Source organism: Balaenoptera musculus, chromosome 6, assembly GCF_009873245.2.
Source record: "Balaenoptera musculus isolate JJ_BM4_2016_0621 chromosome 6, mBalMus1.pri.v3, whole genome shotgun sequence".
Taxonomy (NCBI): Eukaryota; Metazoa; Chordata; class Mammalia; order Artiodactyla; family Balaenopteridae; genus Balaenoptera; species Balaenoptera musculus.
Genome location: NC_045790.1, coordinates 16,452,823 through 16,479,940, shown reverse-complemented (window position 1 = coordinate 16,479,940; position 27,118 = coordinate 16,452,823). Strand labels below are relative to the sequence as shown.

The 27,118-nt window shown below is 53.0% G+C and overlaps 1 protein-coding gene across 1 annotated transcript in view; it reads right to left on the bottom strand.

Annotated features, from left to right (window-relative positions):
• Nucleotides 1–670: 670 nt before the first annotated feature.
• Nucleotides 671–27,118, bottom strand: part of GFRA2 (GDNF family receptor alpha 2) — a 98,138-nt gene continuing 71,690 nt past the window's right edge. Inside the window, exons 5-9 of the mRNA XM_036855681.1 lie at nt 16,871–16,980; nt 16,036–16,176; nt 14,024–14,196; nt 2,945–2,998; nt 671–2,039 (exon numbers count right to left, since the gene is read on the bottom strand). Of these exons, the coding sequence (XP_036711576.1) occupies nt 1,917–2,039; nt 2,945–2,998; nt 14,024–14,196; nt 16,036–16,176; nt 16,871–16,980 (601 nt within the window). The 3' untranslated portion in view covers nt 671–1,916. The remainder of the gene's footprint in view (nt 2,040–2,944; nt 2,999–14,023; nt 14,197–16,035; nt 16,177–16,870; nt 16,981–27,118) is intronic.

Genomic DNA, 27,118 nt, shown 5'->3' with positions numbered 1-27,118 from the left:
GCGCGCACGCACACACACACACACACACACACTCGGCCAGCAGGCATTCCCCTAGTATTCTCTGAAGGGGAATCTCTCCAAGAGAATATGGCAGGCCCAATGTCCGGGCAGAGCCTGGGTGGCAAATGGAGAAAAAGAGAAAAAGGATGGACCACAATTGTCTTCCTTCTCTGCTGGGACCCAAGAGGCCAGGTCTCTGCCTTCACAATCACATACCTTAAAAAAACCAGGAGTCCCAGCAGGAAGATACCACCCACTCTACATAAGACAAACTGTGCCACCTCACAGGGCCACCCAGGCAGCCTTCAAACAAAAACATCCACAAGATGTGATGTCAGGTTGTCTCCCCCCACCATCCCCACGGCTACCTTCATTCTCTTCCAGTTTGGGACCAACGGGCATTGGTGCTGATTGGGAAGGGAGGGAGGAGATGACAGGTGAACAGCCCGCCGGCTCAGCACAGCTGGGACCTCAGCCCCACCGTCTCCTAACAGAGCTTTATCACCCACACCGAGGACACACAACAGACACACGCGTGCACACGTGGACACACAGGCTCTCCCAAGGCCCACCAGGAGCCCCCGGGAAGCAGCCAAGAGGTTGGCACTGGGCCAAGAACAAAATAGGGGCAAAGACACACCCAGAGTGAGGCAGAAGGCAGACTGCTTCCTAGTACGTTTATTGGAGCCTCTGCTAAGCGTGATATGGATCAGGAACCCCCTTCCGCTGCCCAGTCAACCCGACTGGGGCGGGGACACAGGGAGCCAACCTCCTTTTCTTCCCATTATAGACAACATTATTAAAAAAAATAAACTTTACAATAATACATTTTCGCTCATCTGTTAGGGTATTGTTTCGTTAGTTTTGTTCCTTAAAAAAAGGAAAGGAGGGGGAACCACACGATATATGTATACGGACGGATGTGTATATACATATATGTTGAGAAAGGAGCCATGTTATGTACATACAGTGTGCGTACGTCTCGGAAATGAGGAAAGAGAAGAGCGAGGCAGAGAGAAAAGAGTTGGAGAGAGCCGCAGAGACCAGAACGTGGTGCAGGTAGACGGGCCACGGTGGTCTTCTCTGTCCCTCTCGGCGCCAGCCCCTCCCTCCCAAGGGAGACCCACCAAATGGACCCAAGAGAAACCAAGGGAGTGGACAAAAAAATCATTTCTCTTTGATTTCAAAACTCCTGCCACCAAGCAGGAAGAATCAGCCTTGAGGTGGTATCCAAGTTTTGCTCCCAACCCCCAACGGGATCTCCCAGGCAGGCTGGGCTCCCAAGCCCCCTGGAACTGCCCAGCCTCCCACTCTGTGCTACAGTGGAGGTCAAGGGGGCTCAGCACCACAACCCTCCACAGGTCAGATCCAGCCCTCAGAGAAGGGAGGTGAAATAACCTCCATCCTTGAAGCCACCTGGAGGTGCTGAAGGTACCCAGCTGGACTCCGGGGGGTGGGGGGGGCAGCCTCACTGCTCTGCTGCCAACGCCCCCTGCCAGCCCCCGGCAGGTCCCCGGAGTGGGGAGCTTGAGAAGAGTGGCAGCCCTCCTGCCCCAGCCCATGTCCCTTAGGCAGTGGGGACGTCATCCTGGTCTCTCATGTCAGCAGGGTCCAGAGAGGAAAACACCAGAAGAAAGTGAAGGGCATCTCTAGACCGTTGTGCCCTGTCAGCACTGGGTTTCCCCTGCCAGGGGACCTCTGGGCCAGCTCTTAGGCTGCCCGCCTGCTTGTCTGTTTGGTTTAGAAAAACTTCTCCAGAGAAGAAACCTGGGAGGAGATAGGTTCAGAGACAAGGTAGGAAAAGACATTTTTTTTTTTTTGCAAGGTGTGTGTGTGTCTGTGTGTGTTTCCATTTTGTCAGGCGGGTGTTCTCATCCGTGTAGCTTTCGGAAATCTCCCAACGCGATTCCCAGAGCCTACAAGGCCAGCTTCAGCATCAGGAAGGAGACAGCGGTCAAGGCAGCCGATGGTCTGGCTCTGCGGGGGCCTGAGTTAGGTTTGACCACCCTTTTACTCCCTGGGATGATATTGGTCGTGAGCTGTGGCCAGGCAGAAGCGGTAACAGAAGCAGAGAGAAGGACAAACGAGTCAGTAGGGCTGGAATCAGGCAAAAAAAAAAAAAAAGGACTCTGGAAGTGGAGCACTAAGGCCCCTGCCCTCCTGGTCACCCAGGGGACCTTCTTTCACAGAGCCAGGCTTCCATGGAGCTGGGCTGTGCCTCAGCTGACTACTCGGGGAACAAGGCAGCAGCCCCCAGGGAAACGGGCTGCTCTCCCTGCCTGGCTGATGCAGACCAGCGAGGACGGGGATGGTATAAAGATCTAAAGGAAGAAAGTTCCGGGGTCCACAGGACATGCTTCTGGAGAGGAGAGGGGAGGGGAGGCGAGGGGGGAAGAGAGAAGCTCCGTTCTCCGGGTTCCTGAATTTGTTGGAATCCCCCCCTCCACGGAGCCTCCACTGCAGTTCACCCCTGTCTGAACTCTCTCTCCTTCTGCAGACTCGTACACTAACTTTACTTCTCCTCTAAGTTATATATACGCTATACATATACATAGTCACAGATCTACCCCTGTGCTGAGGCTCCCTCAAGGAAGGGCCCATGTCCTGTGCCATCTCTCCACCTCCACAATGTCACAGAACCAGCACAGAGCAGGCTGCTGGGAACACTTGTCTTAAAGAGTCAGGAAGGCTTGCCAGGACCTCTGCTCAGAGCAGCCTCTTGCGTCTCACTCAAGAGACAAGTAAGGGCCCTGGTTGCAACATCTACACCCACCCCCCCTCACCTCCAACAGAGTGAGCACCTACCCAGGTCCAGGTGGGCCAGAAGCTCAGCTAGCCCAGTCCATGCAATGGAATCTGGGAGCTTCAAGTCCAAGGCTCTCCTGGAAAACAACCCCCTCTGGCCCAGCCCCCGGCACCCACCCCCACTCAGGCCCTCACTCACCTCCGTGAAGCACATGCTTAACTCTTTGGAGTTATTGGCCTTCAGCCCCTGCTCCTGTGGGAGAGAAGGCGCTAGTAAGGATGGATCACCGGGGCTGGGTCTCTGGCCAGCCTTTGTCCCATGACTCAGATGAGACGACACATCCCGTGGCCCTGCCATCCACCCCTGACATCACAGTGTACACGCAAAGATCACTGGAAGCACAGCGACCTTTGTCCTTCTCTGACACTCTCAGTGGTTAGGGCTCTTGAAGAAGAGAGTTCTAACTCTGCTCTCCAACCTACAGCCTAATAGAGCAATAAGCCACTCCCAGGTCTGTCTACCATACTCAGAGTTCCTCTTGATGAGGCAGGGACCATGTTTTCTTTCCTTGTATAACAGCAGCTCAATAAATGTTATACTCAGTTACTGTTTCTTAACCGTCACTCATTAACATGTCTGTGAATGAATGAATGCCACAGATCGGAACCAGCATCCCAGTGCCAGCTCCAGAAAAATCATGAGTCCTCATTGGGCTCATGGGGAAGAGAGCTGTGATTGATTAGTGATGTCTGCCACTGGGGCAGGTTAGGCGGACATCTGGCCATGGTGCCAGGTGTTGGCTGTTCCATCCTAAACAGATGTGTGGCACCTGGGAGCTCTGTGGTCCAGGTGAGGAATGAGGAAGGAAAGCCGGCTTGGTGATGACTCCAGGGTTTTCCACCCCTGGCACAACCACCTGGATGAGGACCAGAGGGTATGTGTGATAAGCAGCCCTTTGTTGTCATCAGCATAATAGTGATCCATGGGAACCAGCTGGGAGACGTGATGTTTCTAAACTGGCCTCAAATGGCTCTGGCCACCAGAAGCAACTGGGAAGCCCAAGAAATTATGCCTAAACCACTGCTCTTGGCCAGAGGTATTAATCATGCCTTGAACATCGCAGGCAATCTACCACCCAAGGCATCTGGTCAGCTAAACAAGGCCCCAGCTGTCACACAAAGCCCCTAGCCAAGAGCAGAGTCACTACCGAAGGTGGAAATGTGATCATGGGGACAATGAGTGCAGCCGAGACAGAATCAGGGACTCAACCACGGAAGATCCTGTTCAAGACCGCAGCACCAGTGACTCTGGGTGCCAAGATCCAGCCCGGCCTAGCCACCAGCCTGCATCCCTGCAGAAGGGTGTGTGCTCGGAGGCCCTTGCGGACCCAAGGACTGGATTCCACTGTCCAGGACCAAGTGCAGCTCCAGATAGGGCTGTGGGAGGTCACTGCCTGAGGGAGCCTGCCCACCCCACCTCAGAGGCTGCGCTGTCACCATTAGCTTACACCTGACTGCCCCCCACCATCCTCACTCGGTCACCTCCCTGAGCAACTCCCAGCCCCAGCTAGGTCCCCACCTATGACATCCTGTAGCCTGTCAGGGTCTGTGCCACGCAGCCCAGCACCTATATTTCCTGGCAGCCTTTCCAGCTCTAACTGTTGCAGGTACAGCAGCTGTGTCTCTGCCCCCTCCAGGGTCCCTGTCTTCTCCCTGGCGCCCCCTCCCACAGTGCTCACTAAACAGGAGGCTGTGTGGAATCACAGGCAGACAGCTGGGGATTCTGGTCCTCAACCCCCCACCTCAACCAAGAAGCTCCATTTTGACTTGTTTTTTTGTTTTGTTTTGTTTTTAACATCTTTATTGGAGTATAATTGCTTTACAATGGTGTGTTAGTTTCTGCTTTATGACAAAGTGAATCAGTTATGCATATACATATGTTCCCATGTCTCTTCCCTCTTGCGTCTCCCTCCCTCCCACCCTCCCTCTCCCACCCCTCTAGGTGATCACAAAGCACTGAGCTGATCTCCCTGTGCTATGCGGCTGCTTCCCACTAGCTGTCTATTTTACGTTTGGTAGTGTATATATGTCCATGCCACTCTCTCACTTTGCCACAGCTTACCCTTCCCCCTCCCCATATCCTCAAGTCCATTCTCTAGTAGGTCTGTGTCTTTATTCCTGTCTTGCCCCTAGGTTCTTCATGACTTTTTTTTTTTTTCTTAGATTCCATATATACGTGTTAGCATACGGTTTTTCTTTTTCTCTTTCTGACTTACTTCACTCTGTATGACAGACTCTAGGTCCATCCACCTCACTACAAATAACTCAGTTTCATTTCTTTTTATGGCTGAGTAATATTCCATTGTATATATTTATGCACCCAACATAGGAGCACCTCAATACATAAGGCAAATACTAACAGCCATAAAATGGGAAATCGACAGCAACACAATCATAGTAGGGGACTTTAACACCTCACTTTCACCAATGGACAGATCATCCAAAATGAAAATAAATAAGGAAACACAAGCTTTAAATGATACATTAAACAAGATGGACTTAATTGATATTTATAGGACATTCCATCCAAAACAAAACAATTCTTCTCAAGTGCTCATGGAACATTCTCCATGATAGATCATATCTTGGGTCACAAATCAAGCCTTGGTAAATTTAAGAAAATTGAAATCGTACCAAGTATCTTTTCCAACCACAACGCTATGAGACTAGATATCAATTACAGGAAAAGATCTGTAAAAAATACAAACACATGGAGGCTAAACAATACACTACTTAATAACCAAGTGATCACTGAAGAAATCAAAGAGGAAATCAAAAAATACCTAGAAACAAATGACAGTGGAGACACGACGAAACAAAACCTATGGGATGCAGCAAAAGCAGTTCTAAGAGGGAAGTTTATAGCAATAAAATCCTACCTTAAGAAACAGGAAACATCTCAAATAAACAACCTAACCTTGCACCTAAAGCAATTAGAGAAAGAAGAACAAAAAAACCCCAAAGTTAGCAGAAAGAAAGAAATCATAAAGATCAGATCAGATCAGAAATAAATGAAAAAGAAATGAAGGAAACGATAGCAAAGATCAATAAAACTAAAAGCTGGTTCTTTGAGATGACTTGTTTTATATGTTGGAGTTATATACAAAATTATTTTTAAAAATAGTCTGTGGCTTTAAAATAAATAAGGTTTGAGAAAATAGCTAAACTAGATGACCTCTTGGCCTGACCTTCTGTGACAGGATGCCAGCTCTCAGGGAACCCAGGGTCCTGGACACAGACCTGGACACAACTTAGCCGGGTCAACCACATAGAGAGGAGCCATTGGGGGAGGAGGTGAGATCTGAAGGCTCAGCTCTGGAGCCGCCTGGCCTATGGCTAGACTTTGCTCCTCAGAGTGGCTGGGACTTGAAAGTCTCCTCTTAAGAGGGAAGAGACAGGAGGGGGTGTTGGCAAATATTAGATAGGCAGCAGGAGGAAGAGGAGAAGGAGGAAAGGGATAGAAGTAAGAGGAAATGAGAGGAAGGATGAAGTAGAGAAAAAAGGGAAAGACAGCACCCAAGGAGACAGGAGCACCAGGTAGGGAAGAGGGGGAGGGGAGGGAGTAGGGGGGGAAGGAGGGAGCATCGGGGGAGGGGAAGGAGGAGAGGGGGAGGAGAAGGAACAGGAGAGGACCCCTTCATCCCGTCCTCTGACCCATATTATCGTGAGATAGGGATGCCACCTCCCAGGACCAGGGCCAAAGGAATCCGACCCACTGTGTGGTCTCTGACAGGCCACAGGGACCTGGTGGGGGAAAAGGACGGGGCTGCATGAAGATCAGGACAGGACCCCTCCCCATGCCCCTTTAGTGACCCACCTTGGATCCGTCATCCACAGTACTTGCCCAAGCCCTTCTGAACCAACGGCATTTCCATCTGGCAGGCTCCAGGGCTGACCTGCCACACACTGAACACGTGCTGAGTGGCCAGGTGACACACTGGGCTTCCTCTCACTGTCCTCAAGTGCTTCCTTCAAGTGCTACAACATCCAGCTTATAGATTTTTGTCCTCAGAGACCCATCCCAGCCTTTCCTTTTTAGACTGCAGGGTCCTAAATCCTTGGTGCCCATCCCCGTGGAACAGCCCCTTGATCCAAGGAAGGACCCCAGAGACCAGAGCCCAGGGCTCCAGTCTTGGTTCAGCCACTGACCCCCGGCAAATCCCTTCATCTACTGGCACCTCAGTTTCCTCATCTATAAAATAGCGATAGTCAAGCGAACCTCACTGACGCACCGTGAGATACATGAGACCGTGCGTATGGCGCAGCAAAGCTCTGGACAAGTATAAACGTCCCTTAATCCCCAAGCATGATGCAGAGCAAAGCAGAGTTTGGATCCAGTAAACTCCCAGGACTGGGGCTGCAGGGTGAGACCCAGGTCAGCTGGTAGCCTGGGGCTATCCTAGCTCTACCCTGACAGCTCAGCAAGCAAAGCCAGGGAGAAGTCTGGGCCCCAGTGGACCCCTCCACCTGACTTCTAGAAAACACAGAACAGACAGTGAAGGGGTGAAGGCTGCAGTAATCTCCCCCAACAGCAAGCCCAAGACCTCTCCCCCAGCCCTGGGCACACAGAACAGTGTGGGTGTTTGCCAGTCAGCCAACCTTTTCTGAAAGTGGCAGATGGGGGAAGTGCATAGAGAAAGAGGTTCCACTACCTAACGCCCAAGCCTTAGGCTCAAATTCACCGCCTCCTTCACCATTAACTCCCCCCCACCATTCCCCACAGGGGGTTCCAAAGATGAATGAGTCACAGCCCTGCTCACACCCAGATGAGAGAAATAAACACCCACAAGGTCACCTCTGCCCCAGTTCAGCAAATGGGAGGGGGAAGAAGCTCTATCTTCCCCAAGCCCCCCACGGTGCAGCTGTCCTCTGAGGTCACACTGCTCCCAAGACCACCCTTGATGCCTATCTCACCCGATTACCTTGGTGGCAGGAAGGGAGGATGGCAGCAAAGACAAGGTTCATCCTTCTAGAAATTTCTCCCAGAGGGGCCCTTTGCTCAGGAAGTTAGAAGGAAATTATCGTCTTCCTCCTCTTCCTTGCCACCTCTGTCCACACTCCCGAAACTGGGTCTGGCATGTGCAGGTGCCAGGGACCAAGTCCAGTGTTGTCTCTATGGGAAAACCCCTGGCCGGAGCTGGCAGGCCCTCTCCTGTGTCCCCTGCTTCTGTTCCCAGCCCCATCCCCAAATCTGTGCCCTTGGCGACCTCCGACCTCCGTCCTGCACACGACCACCCCCAGTAACACACCTCGCCCTCCTCCACTCCCCACCATCCCCTAGTACAACCCCTCTTTTCTCACCTCTGATGACCATTGACTATCACTGACTATTGCAAAAATCTCCTGACAGATCCCCCAGTCACTCTTCCTCGACAACCAATCTCCACCTGCTGTCAGATTATCTTCCCAAATCACACTTCTCATCACGACATCCCTGCTCAAAAGCCTTCAGCGGCCTCTCCACACTCGCCAGTTCAACCTGAAAATTAGGTTTGACTTCCCACCCCTTCCTTCCCATATCAGAACCCTGCATTCTCCCAAACGCATGGCCTGTGCTCCTCTAGGTCGGGGGGAGGCAAACATTTTCTGCAAAGGGCCAGAGAGTAACAATTTTAGGCTCTGCTGGCCATGGCGTCTGTCCCAACTTAACTCTGCCTGCAGCACCTGGACAATGCATAACAATAGGGTGTGGCTGTGTTCCAACAAAACTCAATTTATTCAAACAGGCAGCAGGCCAGATTCAGCCAGCAGGACCCGCCCCCTCCTCAGCTGCTCTGGGCTGCCCTGATGCCCTGTCTCTGCTCCCTCCCCACCCACTCCTCCCAATTCCACATCTCTGCATCTCCGTGCCCTCAATTCTCCCTGTTCCTCCAGGCCCAGCAGCAGGGTTCACCTGGTCCATGAGTCCTGTGCTTCCACTGCCAACCCAAAGCCACCTCCCCCTCCGCATCCATAACGCCTTATCCAGCCCCCTGGCGCACCCATCACCTCCTGCCCCGTAATTCTCTGAGCGTGCACCCTTTCCCTCCTGCTGGTATGAGGACCAAGGTACCAGCCTCATATGCTGGTCAGCCTCAGTGCCTGGAACAGAGTGACATGCGGTAAGAATTTACATTGAACAAAGGAGTGAATGCACTGATGGATGAATAAATGAATGACTACAAGGGAGAGCCAGAGGGAGGGAAGAAAAGAAGGAATGCATCAGCCTCTCAAAGCTCTGAAACGAGCCGAATTTGTAAATCAGAAATGGATGCCTAATAGGCATATGGATACACTGACCAGCCTCTGGGTCCCATGCTCTGACAGCTACCTGCTTGCGTGCTGAGTAAGAGACCCATCCAGGGAACAGGCAGGAGGAGGAGGAGACGGAGGTGGCTGCTGGCTGCTGAGCCTGTGGCCGGCATGTGGTGAGGAGGGTTCACGGCAAGCCCTCCAAACTCATTTTTAATTCCCCCAGATGTGATGGGCACTAGCAGGGGTGAGAGCAGAAATTGGCTGGTGGAGACAAGGAAAGCAAAGGAGATTGCATTACTAGGGCCCCGCAGCCCTGCAGAAGGTGATATGACAGGGTCCCACGAACTGGCCCAGAGCCACCCACCGGGAACACCAAGGACACTGGAAACAAACCAAGTCCAGGGAAAGTGGGAACCCACTGCCAGTCTGCCCCGCCCACGCTGCACTGCCCTGGTCCAGGCCCCATCTTATGACAAAAGAGCCTTCTAGCCAATCCTCCTGCATCTTCACCTTCTTTACCTACTTCTTTACCTTCATACCTCACGGCACACAGAGGGCATCAATGAGAGGGAGGAAAGCTGAATCGAGCTGCCTGCGAGCAACAAAACAGGCCGTTTTCTAGAACAGAGAGCAGGAAGTTCCCATAAATCCAATGATCGGGAACTCTGGGCTCTTTCTCTTGACCCGTGTGGAGCACCCACTCGACGCCAGGCACTAAGCACTCGGTTATAAGGGCTACCAAGGGGGTGATGCGGCCCCTGCCCTCCAGGGCTGCTTGTCTGGTGCGGGGAGCAGAGCACGTCGTGATGGGGGCTGAAGGGAGGCAAAGTGGGGGCCCTAAGCAAGGAGACGGCAGTTCTGCCAGAGCGGAGCCAGGAGACCACCCGAGAGGTGACATCCAAGTAGGATTCAACGGCAGAGAGCTGGAAGAGAAGGGAAGGAGACGCCCTTCGCTCAGAGGAACTGACGAGGACAAGGGCCAGCATCTTGCTCAGCCTGGCCCTCGGGCCTACACCAGGGGTGCCTGATGGGCTTCAGAAACAAAGGACCTTGGATGAGGGTACAAGATTGATGGCCTCCTGTAGATTCCTCACTTTAGGGACCACTGGGAAGGAGGGAGGGAATTCACACAAGGGGTGTGTGTGTGTGTCTGTGTCTGTGTGTGTGTGTGTGTGTAGCAGGGACAGAGGGAGACACTGTTCTGTAGATTCTGCCACACTTTCTCCAAGTTCCAGAGAGCCCCAGGCTGGCAGGGCCACCCGGAGAGGGGACCACAGCCAGGAGCGGAAGCATATGAGAGCCAGACTCCAGAGAGCGTCAAGGACCACAGACACAGGGCCAACTCGGGGTCTGCCCAGCTCCCGGCTCCTCTCTGGTACCTAAGACACCCACATTTCTGCTCAGCAGCCCCTCGAAGGAGACAAGAGTCCCTCCAATTCCAGACCCCGCCCCACTGTGGGAAAGTCCTTTGGGGGAGCGGATGTGGAGGAAGAGGCAGCACAGTGCAGCCAGAAGAAAACTGTCCAGGAGCCGGGGGCCGGGGGTGCTGTGGACAAGTCACCGTCCTCACTGGCCTTCCATCCTCTGGGATTTGGGTTGGAGCTCTCAGAGAGCCCACCGATGCTAACATCCAATCGCTCACGTGGGGTCCCCACCTGGCTACCATCTCTGGGTCAGTGAAGGAGGTTCCTAAGGCTTCCCCCAGGGTCCACGTGTGGATAAGAAGGAGGACAGATGTAAGTGATCGTGCCTCTCTCTCCAGGGGTGTCTGGGGTGTGCAGCCTTCCTCTCCCTCCCTCCCTCCCTCGCTCAGCTCCCTGTCTCTGCCCTCACTCGGAGACTCCCTTCTGTGGCCGTGGGTTACCGTCATTCCCAAGGGCCCCGCAAGGGCCACCACAGAGCCCTTCCAAGCTAGCAGAGCTGAGGGCGGGGGCACGGGCTGGGGAGGGACAGACCACCCACACCAGCCTCCAGCCAAGCTGAGGGCAGGGACACGGGCTTATTCCCTCTGCACGCCCAGCACCTGGCACAGAGTAGTAGGTGCTCATTTAAAAGACCGCAATTAGGACTTCCCTGGTGGCACAGTGGTTAAGAATCCGCCTGCCAATGCAGGGGACACGGGTTCGAGCCCTGGTCCGGGAAGATCCCACATGCCGCAGAGCAACTAAGCCTGTGCGCCACGACTACTGAAGCCCACGCATGCTCCGCAACAAGAGAAGCCACGGCAATGAGAAGCCCGCACACCGCAAGGAAGAGTAGCCCCCGCTCACCGCAACTAGAGAAAACCTGCGCGCAGCAACAAAGACCCAACGCAGCCAAAAATAAAATTAAAATAAAGAAAGAAATTTTTAAAAATGAAAGAATAAAAAAATAAAAGACCGTAATTAAAACAGAATCAGAGGCCCTTCCCTTTCAGTTTCTGTGAGAAAGAACGGGCGTATGAGGGTCTGCTTCTCTTCCATTCCTCCTGGGAGGTCCACCCCTGCTGTCCCACCCAGAGTGACTTAGTCAACAGACCCGAGTGGACGGACCCTGAGGCCAGGCCTGGGGAAGCCCCCTGCCAGACAGCCCTCCAGGATTCAAAACACCTATCATGTATGTAAGGTTCCTCACATACGTCATCCCTCATACAGATCATGTGTTAACCCCACTGGAATCAAACCAAGTGTAAGACAAGCCCCCAGATGGTGAGTCTGCAGAAAACCAGGCTGGGGCTGAAAGAAACCAGGTGATGGTTTAGCAAACCACTGGAGGGAAACAGCGGGGGGGAAAAAGGGAGTCAGAGTCATCAGGCACTGAGGGGGCTGCGGTGGGCATGAGACCAGGGCTTTGAACTTCTCCATGCCCACAGTGACTCTGTGGGAGTCTTAGGAAGGGTCCACAGCCCCTGCTGAGTGGGCATCTCCCCGGTGGGCCAGCCCCAAGGGGCTGGGGAGGAAGGTTGGCAGCACCCAGAGGGACCACACCAGAGCCTGGTCACCTGACAGGTGGCACAGCCCTGACCGGCCGAGCTGCCCGCCACTCTAGCATGAAATTGAGCTGGCAACCATCTGTGGAGCGGACCCCGAGCCCCGCCAGCAGCCGCTGAAGCATGTTCAGTGTAATTAGGAGCCACCCAAGGGTGACATGGGCACCTCAGCCCAAATCAGGAGGGGCAGCCTAATGGAGGGGAGCGGGTCATGGAGGGGCCCACGCTGGGCCTGACCTGAAGGCACTTGGAGGTCAGCTGTTACAGCACAGGGTGCCCACCAGCAAGAGAAGTGGGAGTGGGCTTCCCAACCAGGATGGGCACCAGCAAGGGGTGCCCGGGGTGACCGGGACACCTCTGCCAGGCCCCATCCCTGCTCAGGTCTCACACCAGCATTCTGAAAGCCCACTGCTCTTCATCTCTGGCTGTACTGAGGTTATATTGACCATCAAAAATTGTATCTATTTGGGAATTCCCTGGCGGTCCAGTGGTTAGGACTCTGCGCTTCCACTGCAGTTGCCCGGTTCGATCCCTGGTTGGGGAATTAAGATCCCTCAAGCCGAGCGGCACAGCCAAAAAAAAAAAAAAATTGTATATATTTAAGGTGCACAATCCAATATACATAAATATTGTAAAATACTCACCACGAGTCAATCAACACATCCATCACTTCACACTTCTACCATCTTCTTTTTTTGCTTTTTTTTTTTTTTTGCACTGAGAACACTTAAGGTCTACACAGATTTCAAGTACACAGTACAACACTGTCAACTGCAGTCACATCACTGTAACCAGTTCTCCAGGACTTACTCATCTTGCAAGACTGAAACTTCATAGTGAGTGCCCACTGGTGATCCCACGAGCCCGCCCCACTCAGACTGGCATCTTCATTGCCACACGCAGCCGGGCCTGTTCCCCCGGCCCCCAAACCTATGCTCACGTTGTGCCCCCACTGGCTGGACTCCAGACCCCACCCCTCCTTGGCAATTCCAGCCCCAATTCCTGCCTGAAACATCCCCTTATCCCCACCACCACACCCTCACTGTTTCCCCCCTCCTCTGTTTTCCCTGATATTCTGCACAAGGTCTTCTTTTAAACTCTTTGTTCTAGAGTATGAGTGCGTATATGAGTATATATGGGTGTGTGTGAGAGAGAGCGTGAATGAGTGTGTGTGGGGGGGTGTGTTCTGATTAGAACCAACATCCTAAGCAAAGAATCTACTATAGCAAATGGTGTGACAGCATGAGGATAGCTCAGCAGAGAGAAAGGCTGAGTGGGGAGCCCTGTGTCTCCACAATGCCACCCACGTGGTCCCATCTTGTGGCACTGACCGCAGCCCACGTCTGGTGCTTGTTGAACTCTCTGACCCTCGACAAGACCACAAGGACCACAAAACACAGGACTGCATCAGCCTCATTCACCAGCGTCTCCCTAGTATCTCGCATAAGACGTCGAACACAATGCATGCATAGCACACGTTGGATGGATGGATGGATGCATGGATGGACGGATGGACAAACAAATGAAAATCACAGGTTTTGGAATCAGATGTAGGTTTGAAATCTTATTCCACCACTAACCAGCTGTGTGACCTTGGGTGTGTCGCCTAACACCCCATGGCTAGTTTCCTGCGTGTAAAACAAGAATCCCAACAGCTCATTGTATGAGAATCAATGAAATAGGTAGAGTCTACTAGCGCAGTACCCGGTAATTAGTAGATGGTTAGTAAATGGTAACCATTCCATTTCTCCGGCACCCCCGTAGTATCTAGTACAATCCTGTGACAGAACAGGTGTCTGATACTTGCAGGGTGATACTTAGTGAATTAACCATGGAAAACTAGCCCCCATCAGCTCTTCCTGCCTCTTGGGTCCTGATCCAAAGGGAGGAACTTGCGTGCCCCGTCCCTGGTCCCCAGGCTGTAATTTCCCACCTCGCCTCTGGCATCAGGTACTTCTCTAAGTCCTCAGACTGCCCCGGCTCCATTTCCCCAGCGGCAGAGCTGCATCCCCTCACCTGGACAGATGTGCAGGTAGTGATGACATTGGTCCCCAGGCTGGTGCTATCACTGAGGTCATCCGGCAAAGAAGGCGTTTTCTCTACCCGAGGGGCCTGCGTGGCCTGGAATGAGGGGTTTTTAGGGGACAGGTTCACATCTGTGCCATTGCCAAAGGCCTGGATGGCGTTCCCTGTGGGGAAAGAGAGCAGGGAGAGAAATCAGGGGCCCCTCCATCACTCTGCCTCTTGCCATCCCAAACTTGACCTTCCCTGTGATAGCCCAGAGCTGGGGGCGGAGTGGAACTCGTCCAAACTAACTTGGCTGAAGCTCCCTTTCAGAGAGCTACCAAGGTCTCATATCGAGAGAAGAAAAGAGCAGGAAGTAAGTTGAAAAAGAGAAACCGGAATAAAGGAAATGTACCGGATGTGGAATGAAGAGGAAAACAGGAGGAGAAGTGGGGTGTGGGGAGCCGGGAGGCGAGGAGCAGGCAGTGCCCAGGGTGCAAGCCCACCTTCTCTGCGGCATTCAGTATTGCAGACCACCACGTTCACGTGGCCCCCCGACGTAGTCCCCCTCCCCAGGTGGCCTCATCCACCCCCCACTCAGTCAGTTACACTAATTCACTCAGGACCAACTAACGGGACCTCTTGGACAAAATTGCGTCCCCAAGCCAAGAGCCTACATGAAGCTCCACCTCCAAGTCCCAGGTGCACTTCAAGTTCATCATGTCACCACCTGAACTAGGCACCACTCCCTCCACTGCAACATTGCCTCCCGCTGCGTTCCCAGTCCTGACGGTGACATCTTTCTCCACCCAAGTCTCCCAAGTCACAAACCTGGGTTACTCAGGACACTTCCCTAACCACCCGCTTGCCATCAACCAAGCCCACCCCCCCACTCCACCCCCCGCCACTGCTCTGGATCAGTGGGTACTGTCCTCTCCCGAGCAACCTACGACACCCCCTAGAGGTCTCTGTGTTGGGTCACCTGTGAGAACCACATCCCTACCCCCACCCCCTCCACACCAGAACCAGAGAGTGAGCCTTCCGAAATCAGATCTGACCATGGCACCACCTGCCGACACCCCTTCAGCGAGCTTCACACCACCTCCGCCACCTGCGGGACCCTAAGATCCAAACGCCTTCAGATCTGCAAGGGCGCTCACCAGGAGGACTCTCTCCACCTATCCAGGTGACCCGGGGTATCCTTATGCAGTGTGGCAAGGCTAAGTGGTCTGCAGTTCCTGAAACCCACCTCTGCCCAGAGCGGAATAGCAGGCCCTCCCTCCCCCTTCAGCTGACCGGTGGCCAGTGATCCCCAAGTGGGTCAGCTTCTGAGATGCCTTCAGGGCCCCCCTCCTCCAGGCTGACTCGGGCAGCCCCACCCTGGGCTTCTGCAGACCCCTCTGCAGACCTCCACCCTAGCACGGTTCCTCCCCCACCGTACTGTGATGGCTGTGACCCCCTGACGGTGCACCTGCTCAATGACAAGCACTGTGCTGTCAGAAAGGCAGGATGGACAGATGACGGAAGGAAGAAAGAGGGCAGGAAAGGGGGAGGAGATCTCCAGGTGGGTGTGGAGAGCGAGGGCGTCGGACTAGAAAGACCAGGCAGGCAGAGCTTGTGGCTGACCTTTCCTTCTCTCTAGCCTTCGGATTAGGAGTCTGATGAAACTCCAATTCCAAGGGGAAATCGATCCTTAAAGGGAAAAGTGACAGATGCTAAGACCTCACCACAGGGCTGTGCCTGAAGGAACCTGGCTGAGACTGTCAGGATAACAGACCAGAAACCTTCGGCCTTGACTTGACATAGGTGGAAGGCCTCCAGTGGCCTCCGGACAGCTCCGGGGTGAATCTCCAAGAGCACAAAACCCATGGTCTCCGCAGGCAACGCCCCTGCTGGAGAAGCCCCGCAGGCATCACTGGCCACCGCACGGGGAAGGAGGGAATGGCCAGGCAGAGCTCCAGGGCCCCCTGGGATAGGAGGGGTGGGGGGTGGCTGCCGGCTGGGGAGGACGTGGCAGGACTCACGGAGGCACGGGTTCTCGGTGAAGTCCCTCAGGAACTTCTCACACTCCTCCTCCATGTTTCCGCTCCCACGACAACTGCACCAGGGGGACACCACGATGCCAGTGGGGCTGGAGTCCACGTAGTTGGGTGTTATATCGAACCCTAGGCAGGGAGAAAGGGAGGCAAAGGAGAGAGGGACAGTAAGGCTTCCCCTCGGGCCCCCAGACCCCAGGCCCATCAGAGAAGAGCCTTCGGACACCCCCCTCCCTCCCATCCACCTGCCCCTCAACACACATACATCCCAGCTCACATTCCAAACCACGGGGGTCAGCAGGGGGCATAAAGGACAGACCAGGGCGGCAGAGGGGATACCCAGGAGCACCCCCCGCACCCGAGAGCACGGGCCCTCGCCTTCTCTTTCGCCAACAAGCAGAGCATGTGTCCTCCAGTCAGGGAGGCTAAGGCTCTCTCTTGGGTTTGGATCCCAGTGTCAGCGTTGACCAGCAGAGTGAACCTGCACAAGTTACTTAGCTTCCCCAAGCCTCAGTTTTCCCATCTGTAAAATGGAGCCCCACCCCCTGCCTAGTAAGGGCTGCTGTGAGATTTAAATAAGACAGTCCACGTAAACTGCTTAGCACCGCGTCTGAATGTGCACAATGAATGTTACCCTTTCTTCTTATTTTGGAAGCGCCTAAGGCCCCTGGGGCCTCCTCCCCCATGACAAAGCTCCGGCTCCCATCACAGCAGAGAAGGGCCAGCTCAGGCTGTCCACCCGCCGGCCCTGAGCTGGGCCTCGGTCCCTAACGGAGCCTGGGGCAGCCGGGAGCCACCAAGAGCCCGGGTGGGGGCGGCTTACCGATCATCCCGGCGTAGGAGCCCAGACACGCCTGGTAGTTGTCGGTGGGGCAGCCGGTGAGCGTCCGGTAGGAGGCACGACAGTTGGCGTGGAAGTCTGCCAGCCGGGACCTGGGGTCAAGAGAAGACCCATCGGACAGCAAGTTAGTCTGGCGGCCCTCCCGCTTCCCCGGCGGCAGAGCGGCTCCTCCACAGCCTCCCAGGGCGGGAAGAAGCCAGGAAGACAGAGAGGAGGAAGATGGAGGGGAAGAAGCTTGGAGGGCTTTAGGCTAGGAGCTCCTTGAGGACAGGACTTCCTGGAGACCCAGGCACCCAGTTTAGGCAAGGCCTGCTCTGAATGGGTCTCTCCGTCGGAGGAACACAGAGGGAACCCCGGGTGGGTTTGCTGAGAATGCCTGGGACCCAGGCAGGAAGGCCAGGCTCTGCTTCCTGCTCAACCCACTCCTGGTGACCTTTCCCAAGTCCTCCAGCACAGCACCATGGCCACTCACAGAATGAGTACAATAATCCCTGCCCAGCCGCTTCATAGAATCCGTCTGGGGGTCAAAGGGGACAGCCCCCAGGGAGGTTAAAGAAAGAGTCCCCCTAGGACGAGACATCCCCTGGGCCTTCCTGACCCACCTCTTTTGCATCAAATCAGAGCAAAGCCTCCCCTGCCGTCCCTCCACCAGCTTCCCCATCCTGCAAGGCAGAATCAGCCTTTTCTTCCCCTGGTGATGTAACCTGTCATCACCCACTCCTCTCTGTCAGTGCAGATAAAGCTGCTTTGTAACCACCTGCACACAGCTCTGTGCTCCCCAGTCGACCATGAGCTGCCTAAAGGCAGCTGCTGTCTGACCCGGTCTGTCTCCAGCCCCCAGCACCTGGATGCAGAGGTCACAGGGAGCCCAGGGCACCCAAGTCTAACCTGCACGGCAATTCCCGTTCCTTCTTCTTCCTGCCCTAGCACCCTGGGCCCAGGCTGTTACCATCAATCAGCCCAGGCCACCGCCCACCTCCCCACCCACCGGGGCTTCCTATAGGCGAGTGCCCTTTGCCACAAGGTCCTCGCCATCATATCCTGAGTGTCTCACAGCAGCTGCAGGCAGCAAGTACCAAGGTCTTGTTCACTGGTGTTTTCCCAATGATGGGCACATAGTAGGACCTCGACAATACGGGCTCGGTGAGAACATTACAGTAGCCACAGGAAGGACCAGAACCCAGGCCATCTGCCTCCCCGCCCAAGCTCTGTCCATACCGTGAGGTGCCTCACAAAGCCATCCCAAAGGTCACCCCGAATTCAGCTCCCCTGCTTCTCCACTGGAACTCTGTCCGTATCAGGAAGGAGCAGATAGAGAGAAAGACAAGAAGTTGAGAGAGACCAGGACAGCCTAAGAGGAATGCTCTCAACACAGAGACGGCTCCTTGGGTCCCATCTGGTTTGCCTGGAGGCCCAACAGTCCCAGGAGAGGGGGTTTAGGAGAAGGAGGAAGCTCTCCAGAGTGATTTGACCCCAAAGACACCTTGAGTGTCCCTGGATTCCTGCAGCCCGCAGAGGCAGCGAGGTGCTGGAGATGGAAGGTGAGCTCCCAGCTGAGAGCTGGGGGCGAGGTCTCACTTCAGCTCCGCCCCATCTTCCTGCGAGACCTCAGATGAGTCCTCGCTTCTTGGGGACTCATTTGCCTTATTTATCCAATGAATAAAAAGTATTTTCACAGTCAGGGAAGATGAAAAAGTTCTGGAGATGGATGGTGGTTAATGGCTGCACAACAATGGGAGTGCACTTAACGCCACTGAGCTGTACATTTAAATGTGGTGGAAATGGTCAATTTTATGTTGTGTGTAATTGACCACGATAAAAACGTGACTTAAGAAGAGGTCCTTTCACATCCACCTTTTATCACGTAATCCTCACAAAAACTTTGCCAAGATCTGCTGAGCAGTTGTTATCACCATCCTCCTTCACAGAGGAGGAAGTTGAGCCTAAGAGAAGCTGAGTAACTTGCCCAAGACCCCAGAGCTTCTGAGCAGCGGAGCCAAGACTCCAGCCCAGAAGCCCAATAATAAGGGCTACCCCTTCCGGCAGGTCCTCCACCCACATCCTGCTCCTCTGTAAAAGTATCTTGTCCTCCATAGGAAAAGACAAGGAAAGCTGCAACGTCTCCGCCCTCCCTCCCGCCTGTAAATCATACCCTCTATCTCCTCACCACCCAGCCCCCAAAACAGGGAAAAGCAGCATTTCCAACCAAGCCCCCAGCCCCTGCAGAACGAGACTTGGTCTTGAATGGCCAGACTGGAGTCTGTCCTGCTCCGTGAACTAGCAAATGAATGAAGGTCAATGAGAGATGGTCTCTGCCCACACCCCGGACCTCCAGAGACCTGTCAGGGGGCCAGGAGGGGACACAGACTTAATAGGTAAAGGAGATTTGGAGGTCAACGAACCAAAATCTCTAAGCAGCTATCGTGGGTTGAATTGTGTCACCCAAAGAGCTAGGCCCTCATCCTTGGTACCTGTGAACGTGACCCTACTCAGAAATAAGCTCTTTGCAGATGTAACCAAGATGAGGTCACAGTGGATTAGCGTGGGCCCCCAATCCAGTGTCTGGTGTCCTTATAAGAAGAAGAGAAGAGACACAGACACAGAGTGAGAATGCCATGTGAAGATCAAGGCAGCATTTGGAGTGAGGCGCCTACAAGTCCAGGAATGCCAAAGATTGCCGGCAACACCAGAAGCTAAGAGGAAGGCATGGAACAGATTCTCCCTTCAAGGCTTCACAGGGAGCACAGTCCTGCCAACACCTTGATTTCGGACTTCTGGCCTCCAGAATTGTGAAAAAATCAGTTTCTGCTTTAAGCCACCCAGTTGTGGCACTCTGTTACAGCAGCTAGGGAAACGAATACAGCGCCTTCAAAGATTTCACTGTTTGCTTTGGCCAAATGTCTCCCTCCAGAAGGAGCCAAGGGGCTGTGGTCAGGCCCTGCAGTGAGGAGGGCTGCAGGGGGGCAGCGTGAAGCCACATCCGAGCTCCTGCAGGGTGTGAGGCTGCGAGATTACAGGCAGAGCTGCTAGTTACCATCTCCTCCCCACCAAGGAGACGTTCGAATAGGATCTCTTAGCCAAAATACAGGAGTCCATTCTAATGTCATTCGATCACACAGAGAGCCCAAGCCCCTCCTACCACCTCCCCAATGCTGTCAGTCCTGCCCGTGAAGCCCTTTCTGCCCCTCCAGCCACATGGACTTCGTCTACCTCTGTATTCCAGCTACACATATAGTCTGGACCAGTCAATTTCATACTTAATTGCATACAGACTTATTGATATTGCCCTGTTTGCTCTCTCCAACTGGAACACACATTCCCAAAGTGGCAGACTCTACTGATTTCTTCATCCATATCCTCCAAACCCCTTTGGGCAAGTGGTAGATAACCATTCATCTTTTCTCCAAATACGTATTGAGGCCCTGCCATGTGACTGACAGACTAAGGATGGGAATGGCACGCATGTCAGTGCAATGTCAGGAAGGTAATTCCAGCTGATGGGGTCAGGGCTCCACAGAGGTCAATGCCGGCTCACCGTCCCGGAGGAGCGCGCCACCTGCTGCAGCAGACCTGAGGGCCCAGCTCCATCCTCCCGGAAGCTCCGCTCCCCACCCTGCACGCAGGGCCTCACCTCCCTTCTGCAAGGCCGGTTCTCCAATCACTGACATTAAGAACCTCAAGGATCTTGCTGTCCTCACCATCCATGAGGCTTCTTAAAATATCACTGGGTCCCAGGCTGGAGACGGAGTGAACGTGTGAAAATGGGAGTATGATGTCCGCAGAGAGAGACAAGGTCATCCAGAGAGAAGGGGTGGGTAAAGGAAGTAAGCCAGGACACGGAAAGTGAAAGAGTTCCAACACCAGGTGCAGTGGGCCAGTGAGACCCCTCAGTGAGGAGGGGAGGGCAGATCCAGCTGCTGGGAGAGAAGGGAGCAGCTGTCACACAACCACATTCAGTCTACCGCTCGCCTGCTGTGTGACCTTGGGCAGGCCTGGTGTGTCTCTGTGCTCAGTGTCCCCAGTTATCAAATGGGGTGGGCTGTGCCTGCCTGCCTATTTCTCTCACGGGATACGTGGGAGAGCTGGGGCACAGAGAGGAGACACCGTCCTTATCTCTCTTCTCTACCCAGATGTCTCATCCCCAGCACCGTGCCTGCCACAGACAAACAGGGAGCAGCTTTTCCTGTGTCTGATGTAGAAGAAAAATACCTGTTCACCCCTCCGAGGCGGGTCTGGACCCCACGCAAGGCAATGTGAGCCTATCGGGGAGAGACAGCTGCCTCCCTCTCCCCACCAGGCTCCAGAGTCAGCCTGCTGGACCGAGGTGAACAATGGTCTCCCTGCCCCACGTCACTCTCCATGCCACGCTGAGGACACAGGAGGAGCGGCACAGGCCCCTTTGCCAGACCTTGGGTGACCAATGGGGAAAGGCCACCTCGCGCCTCTGAGGCTACGGCCTACTTCCTTTACAGCAGCCCTGTGGCTCTCTTCAGAGCACAGGGAGGGGAGGGAGAGGAGCTAAGGGGAAGGGTGGAGGGAAGGGAAGCGGCCAGGCTTTCTGTTGCTCCATTTCTCTGTCCTCAGCATCCAGGCAGCCTTGGCAAGCCAGAGTGACAAATGGGGCTGTTTAGGAGGACGCCGTGTCCAAGTCTCCAGGAGGCCTTTGATTGCTCAAGTTCCCTCTGTCCCTTAAGTCACACCGAAGTCCATAGCAGCCGGCTCCCTCCACCGGCATGCGAGACCAGCGGGGCCAATTTCCTTCAAGCCCACGACACTCTCAACTCCAGCCATGAGTGAATCAGTCCAGTCCTGGTAGGTACAGTCTCCAAGGCAAATGTTATCCTTTTCATAATGCGCGGTGAGCCAGCTGGGGATCTCGGGCCAGATGCCACTCGTCCCTGCTGGCGCCATGAGGTCCCCAGTCTCTTGGACTCTGTTCTCACTTCCAGGAACAGCCTTTTCCTAGACCAGCCGCATCGCTTCTCAGATTTCTGCCTCGAAGAGCTCCCATAGGAGTGATGGCATAAAAGAAAGCATGAGAGAGAGAGAGACGGACAGACAAAAGAGAAAAACAGAGAGCCAGCAAGAGAAGCAACAACTAACACGAGCCAAGGCCATCTCAGCAAGATGGAGCAAAGACTGCCAAATGAGCTCAGGACAGCAGGTGGATCTGTCCAAAACACACAAACCCTCTTTGGGCTTGTTTCATCAGCAGCTGTAGCCTATTCAATCACAGGAAAGCGGCAAGAGAGGCAGAGAGAGACATCCGACCCCCAGTTTTATTAAACAGTCACTAGATTAAATGCAGGATGTCCATTTAATTTGAATTTCAGATAAACAATGAATATTTTTTTTTAGTATAAATACATCCCATGCAATATCTGGGATATACTTATACCAAACAGTTTTTCAATGTTTATCTGGAATTCAAGTTTAACTGGGTAGCCTGTATTTTTATTAGATCTGGCAACCCTATTTGATGGGCAGGTGTGTTCCTGAAAGGAAAAAAGAGGCAAAGCTGGAAATGCCAAGGTCAACTCACATAAGCAGAATCATCCAAAACTGGGGGGGTGGGGATGGGAGAGGGTGGACTTCCTATAGCTCAGTGGTTCTTAAAATGTGGTCCGCAGACCCACAGCATCAGTGTAAAACTGGGAACTTCTTAGAAATGCATATTTTCCAGATCCCACCCCAGATATAACAGATCTTAAATCTCGGGGCAGGGCCCAGCAATCCTCATTTTAACCAGCCCTCCAGGTGATTCCGATGCAGGCAAAAGTTGGGGGATGAGGCAAATCTGCACAGGCTTCAGAGCTGGGATTGTGGGAACCCTCCAGACCCCACTCCCTGGTCTCAGCTTTAAATATACCTACAATATAGCCCAGCCCATGGAAGAAAGTAATGCTTCAGGCTGTAGCCCAAGAAGGTTCACAGTTACAAGACTGTGCATGTTTGTACACACACGCACGCACACACACACACACACACATTCCTATCCCCATACAAACACAGTTACACTTGGGTACACACCTCTGGCTTCTTTTCTTTGGCCTTAGCCAAGAAAGTACAGGTACCTGTTATCAATAAATCCCTCCCTTGGTGCAGATTGTAAACACCTTCCCAAGCACAAAGACTCTTCTCAAATCTGTCTGGCCTAGAATAATACTACGGTAAATTGCTCCCGAGAACCCCCAAAGCGTTCCAAATGCTGGCCAATACGTGGCTTTAGGGTCTGAAGCTCTTGGCCAAGTTCCCATTTATCAGGTTATACCTGTTATGCTGCTGCCACAGAAACCCATGGGTTTCTACTGATTTAGAATCAGAGGAAGAGTAAAGGAAGCTAATATTTACTGAGGATACACCATGTGTCAGTCATGGTTATCGCATTTAACTTTCTGAACAATCCCACAAAGTAGACATATTTCACAGCGAGGACACGGCAGCTCCAAGAGGTAGGTCGCACGGTCACACACCCTACAGCCAGCGAAGGAGGACCAGGCACCTGCCAGTGAGGACAGGGTCTTTCTCTGGCTCTGCTGCCATGACCCGCCACCGCTAACAATACTTCCAGACGGCTGCCACCAGCACTGCTGCATGCTGATGAACAGGGCACTTGAATATCTTATGGAGGAGAAAAAGGGTTCGCAAGAAATGCAAAGTACTCATGATGGTCTTCAGAGACAATTTAGGGGAACACAGAGGAAATGGCTGTCATAGACCCAAGAGCCTCTGGAATGGCTTTCCGAGGTCCCCTCCAGTGGTGCAGGGCACGGTTAAGTAGGCTCAATGTTACGTGACACTGAGAAAGGGGAAAATGGATTTCCCCCACGTGCCTGTTTTCTGACGCCTCCAGGGCTCACTGTGGACAGCCTGAGCCCCCGTCCTTTCCTGCCTGTTCCCGAGGACTACCGCCACTTGTCTCATGAAATCAAGAATCCACTTGGCTTCCTTCCCTCCTGTTTATTCTTTACGTGTACATGGATACTCATTCTTTCTGCCTAGAACAGCAGCTCCCCTTAGGGGGTGGGTTGCGGACTTCCTCCTCCGGCCAGGTAGTTCTTACAGGCTGTCAACCGTGGCACTCCACCATCCGGGGCCACAGGCGGACACGTGACCCAGGCTTGGCCCACCACACGCTCTCTTCCTGGCCACACTGACTAGTCCAGGGATAAGGAAATAACACAAGCCAGGCCAAGCAGAGCCCTGCCCAGAGACTTTCCTAATGGAGCAAAGAAGAACATTCTTTTCTTTCTGGTTATAAGACACTATGGATGTGAGCCCAGATAAACTGGGACCATAGATCTAGCCTCGTGGTCACAGTAAGGATAAGCATGCAGCTGACCTGCAGAGAGAAACAGAAACTAGAGACAAGGCGAGACAGAGGGAGACCTATTTGTATTTGAGTCCTGGAATACACTCCTGCCCTTTCTATATTTTATTGGAAGCCAACAGATTCCTTTTTAATTTTTCTTAAGGTAGTTGGGTCTGTGTCACTGAAAACAGAAAAATTCTTGGGAATTCCCTGGCAGTCCAGTGGTTAGGACTCCGTGCTTCCAATGCAGGGGGCCCAGGTTCTATCCCTGATCAGGGAACTAAGATCCTGCAAGCCACGTGGCACGGCCAAAAAAGAAAAAGAAAAATTCTTCACTACTGCTTAGCTTTGCTCTCTGATTTTATCTGATCTTCTTTGTCCAAGTTCAAAGCAAATAAAAAAGGCACACACTGAAACGGACACACACCAAAAACCAAACCCACAAAGGGTCTATCTAATCCACGTGAAAGAGGCAGGATCACAGGAACGCTTCAGTGGGAGTAACCTGGAAAACAGATGACGGTACAATTCATGAAGGAAGACAGATCTGGCCTTGGATTCTTTCCTAGAGAGGAATGGTTCAGATGGGTAAGCCACAGAAAGCCACCTCGCTATTGAAAATGACAAGGACGTAGATGATACCAACATGTGAAAATTTAAACATGAAATCATGTTAAGGGATAAAATGCAGGAGACAATATACTTTATGCACCCTGGTTACGAACAGGGGAACATGGTGAGTGTGTGAACTGACACGATCCAGAATTAAATTTCAAAAGATGTTAATAGAATACACTGTTTATTATGTGCTCTTTTAATAAAGCTGCTTTAAGATGGTAATTATTTCTTTACATTTAATGGAATGAGGCCCCAGGAATCCTGCGTTTTCATAAACAATGATTTCTCGAAGCCTTTGGTTAGAGAAAATGTTATTGGTTCCAGAAGCATCAGCAAATGCGACTGACCCTAGATCCCAAAAGAAAGAGGCTGAGAGAGCAAAGCTACCCATCTCAGAGCACTGGCCCCTCACTCCAGGGCAGCTCCGAGTCCTAGGAGCTTGCAGGTGAGAGAGCTTGATGCCACACTGGCAAATGCAGAATGAACCCTTCTGGACCTGACCAAGAGCTCAGGGCAGGCTACTGCAAGGAGAAATGTTTGCTCCCTTTCCCCAGGAGGTCCTGAACTCTGAGAGAACCCCACCCCTCCACAGAAGGAGGCCCACCCGTGAGGTCCAATTTCTGACATCTTGTCATCCTGGTTGGGTCTGAAAGTTGGCTCAGCTCTGTGGCCTGGACAAAGTCATTAAACCTCTCCAGGTTTCCTCATCTGCAAAACGGAGGTTATAATAGTACTTACCTCCTCGTACAGTGGGGACGAGGATTGAACGAGCAAACGGATCGTGCTGCCCCATCAACACCTGCTACACTGTTATCGAGATTAGGGGACTCCGCTCACCACTGCTGAGCATGGGACACTGTGTAGAAGGCATGGGCTCTCCCTTCAGGCCGAAGGAATATAACATCTGTGATCTGTTAACAAGCATCTCCTGCACTTACCCGGAGTCACACAAAGTACTTCCGCTAACACCACCACACTTTACCCTGACAACAATTCTCTGAAGTTAGCATGATTACCCCTGTTTTACAGGTAAGGAAATAGAGGCATAGAGAGGTTAATTAACTCACTTAATATCACAGCAGCAAGGCACAAGACTTAGCTTCAAATCTTAGCTCCAAAGCCAGTGGGTCTTCCCCGCCACCCCACTGCCCCCACCCTTACCCAGCCCTCTCTTTTCTCAACCCACGGCTCCCTCCCCTTCTCCCAGCATGTGGCAGCCGCAAAAGGAGAAAGGCTTATTTCCCTTCTGGTGTCATCCGAGGGAATCAGTGAGGTGCTACTTTCCTCCTTGGCCCCCCCTTTTCCATCCAGTCTGGAGCTCCCCCAGCATCCCCTCTCTCCTCCAGGTGAGCCATGAGGGCATCCAGAGGAAATGACCTGGAGATGGCTGTGGTTGGAGCCACTGGACCCCAGGTGACCAGAAGCAATCAATTAGACCCAGGCAACCATCAAAAGACTGGCATGCCAACCAGAGTGGCCAACAGAAGCCTGCTTTAGGGGAGGATTGGGAGGGTCTGGATGGGAAAGAAGCCAACCCGAGCCCACATGGATCTTCCACCCAGGTCCCAGAGATGGGAGCCAAGTCCACATCCTTCTTCTAGACACCACCATTGGATATAGCCCTTCGTGTTCTCTGAAACACAGGCAGATGGGCAGATGCCCTTTTCCCCAATTTCCCCCCAATCCCTTCACCTATGTTCCAAACCTATTATTACCTGGTAAGAGGAGAAAAGAATTAAACGTATGCATCATTTGATTTTAATTGAAGGACTGTTCTATTTCATTGAACTGCTAAGTAAGCTGAACAAGAGATTGTGTTTACATAAGCAAACCCAGAGTCACTACAGACTTGCTGTCACGTTAAGTCAATACTTATGAAGGCTCTCTGTTTAATTATTCAGTGAGGATTGACTTATTATTGTGTTAAGAGTGTGGTTAGCCTTGAGCTAGGTAGCCAGCCAGCTGAAAGATTTCTTTCAACTTTCTCCAAATGCTGATATGGTTCCTGCTGGTGGTATGAGGTTAGTTTCTTCTCTCTCTCCCTCCCCACTGCCACCCTCCCTCCTGCTCCAGAGCAAAAAGCTCCAGGTCTACCTCCTTTAAGTTCTTTAAGTCAGGGGTAGCAGGTGATCCTGTGGTGGCCAGGGAACAGGCAAGATCCCCATGGCCAGTGGTCGGCCTCTCATGTGATCTTCCTAACCCCAGGGATTAGTCCTGAGACTCTGACACTTGAAGTCTCATGAGCTAAGTTCAAGCACTTTCAACCTTTATTCTTCCCATTCCAGAAGCTGAAGACCTCC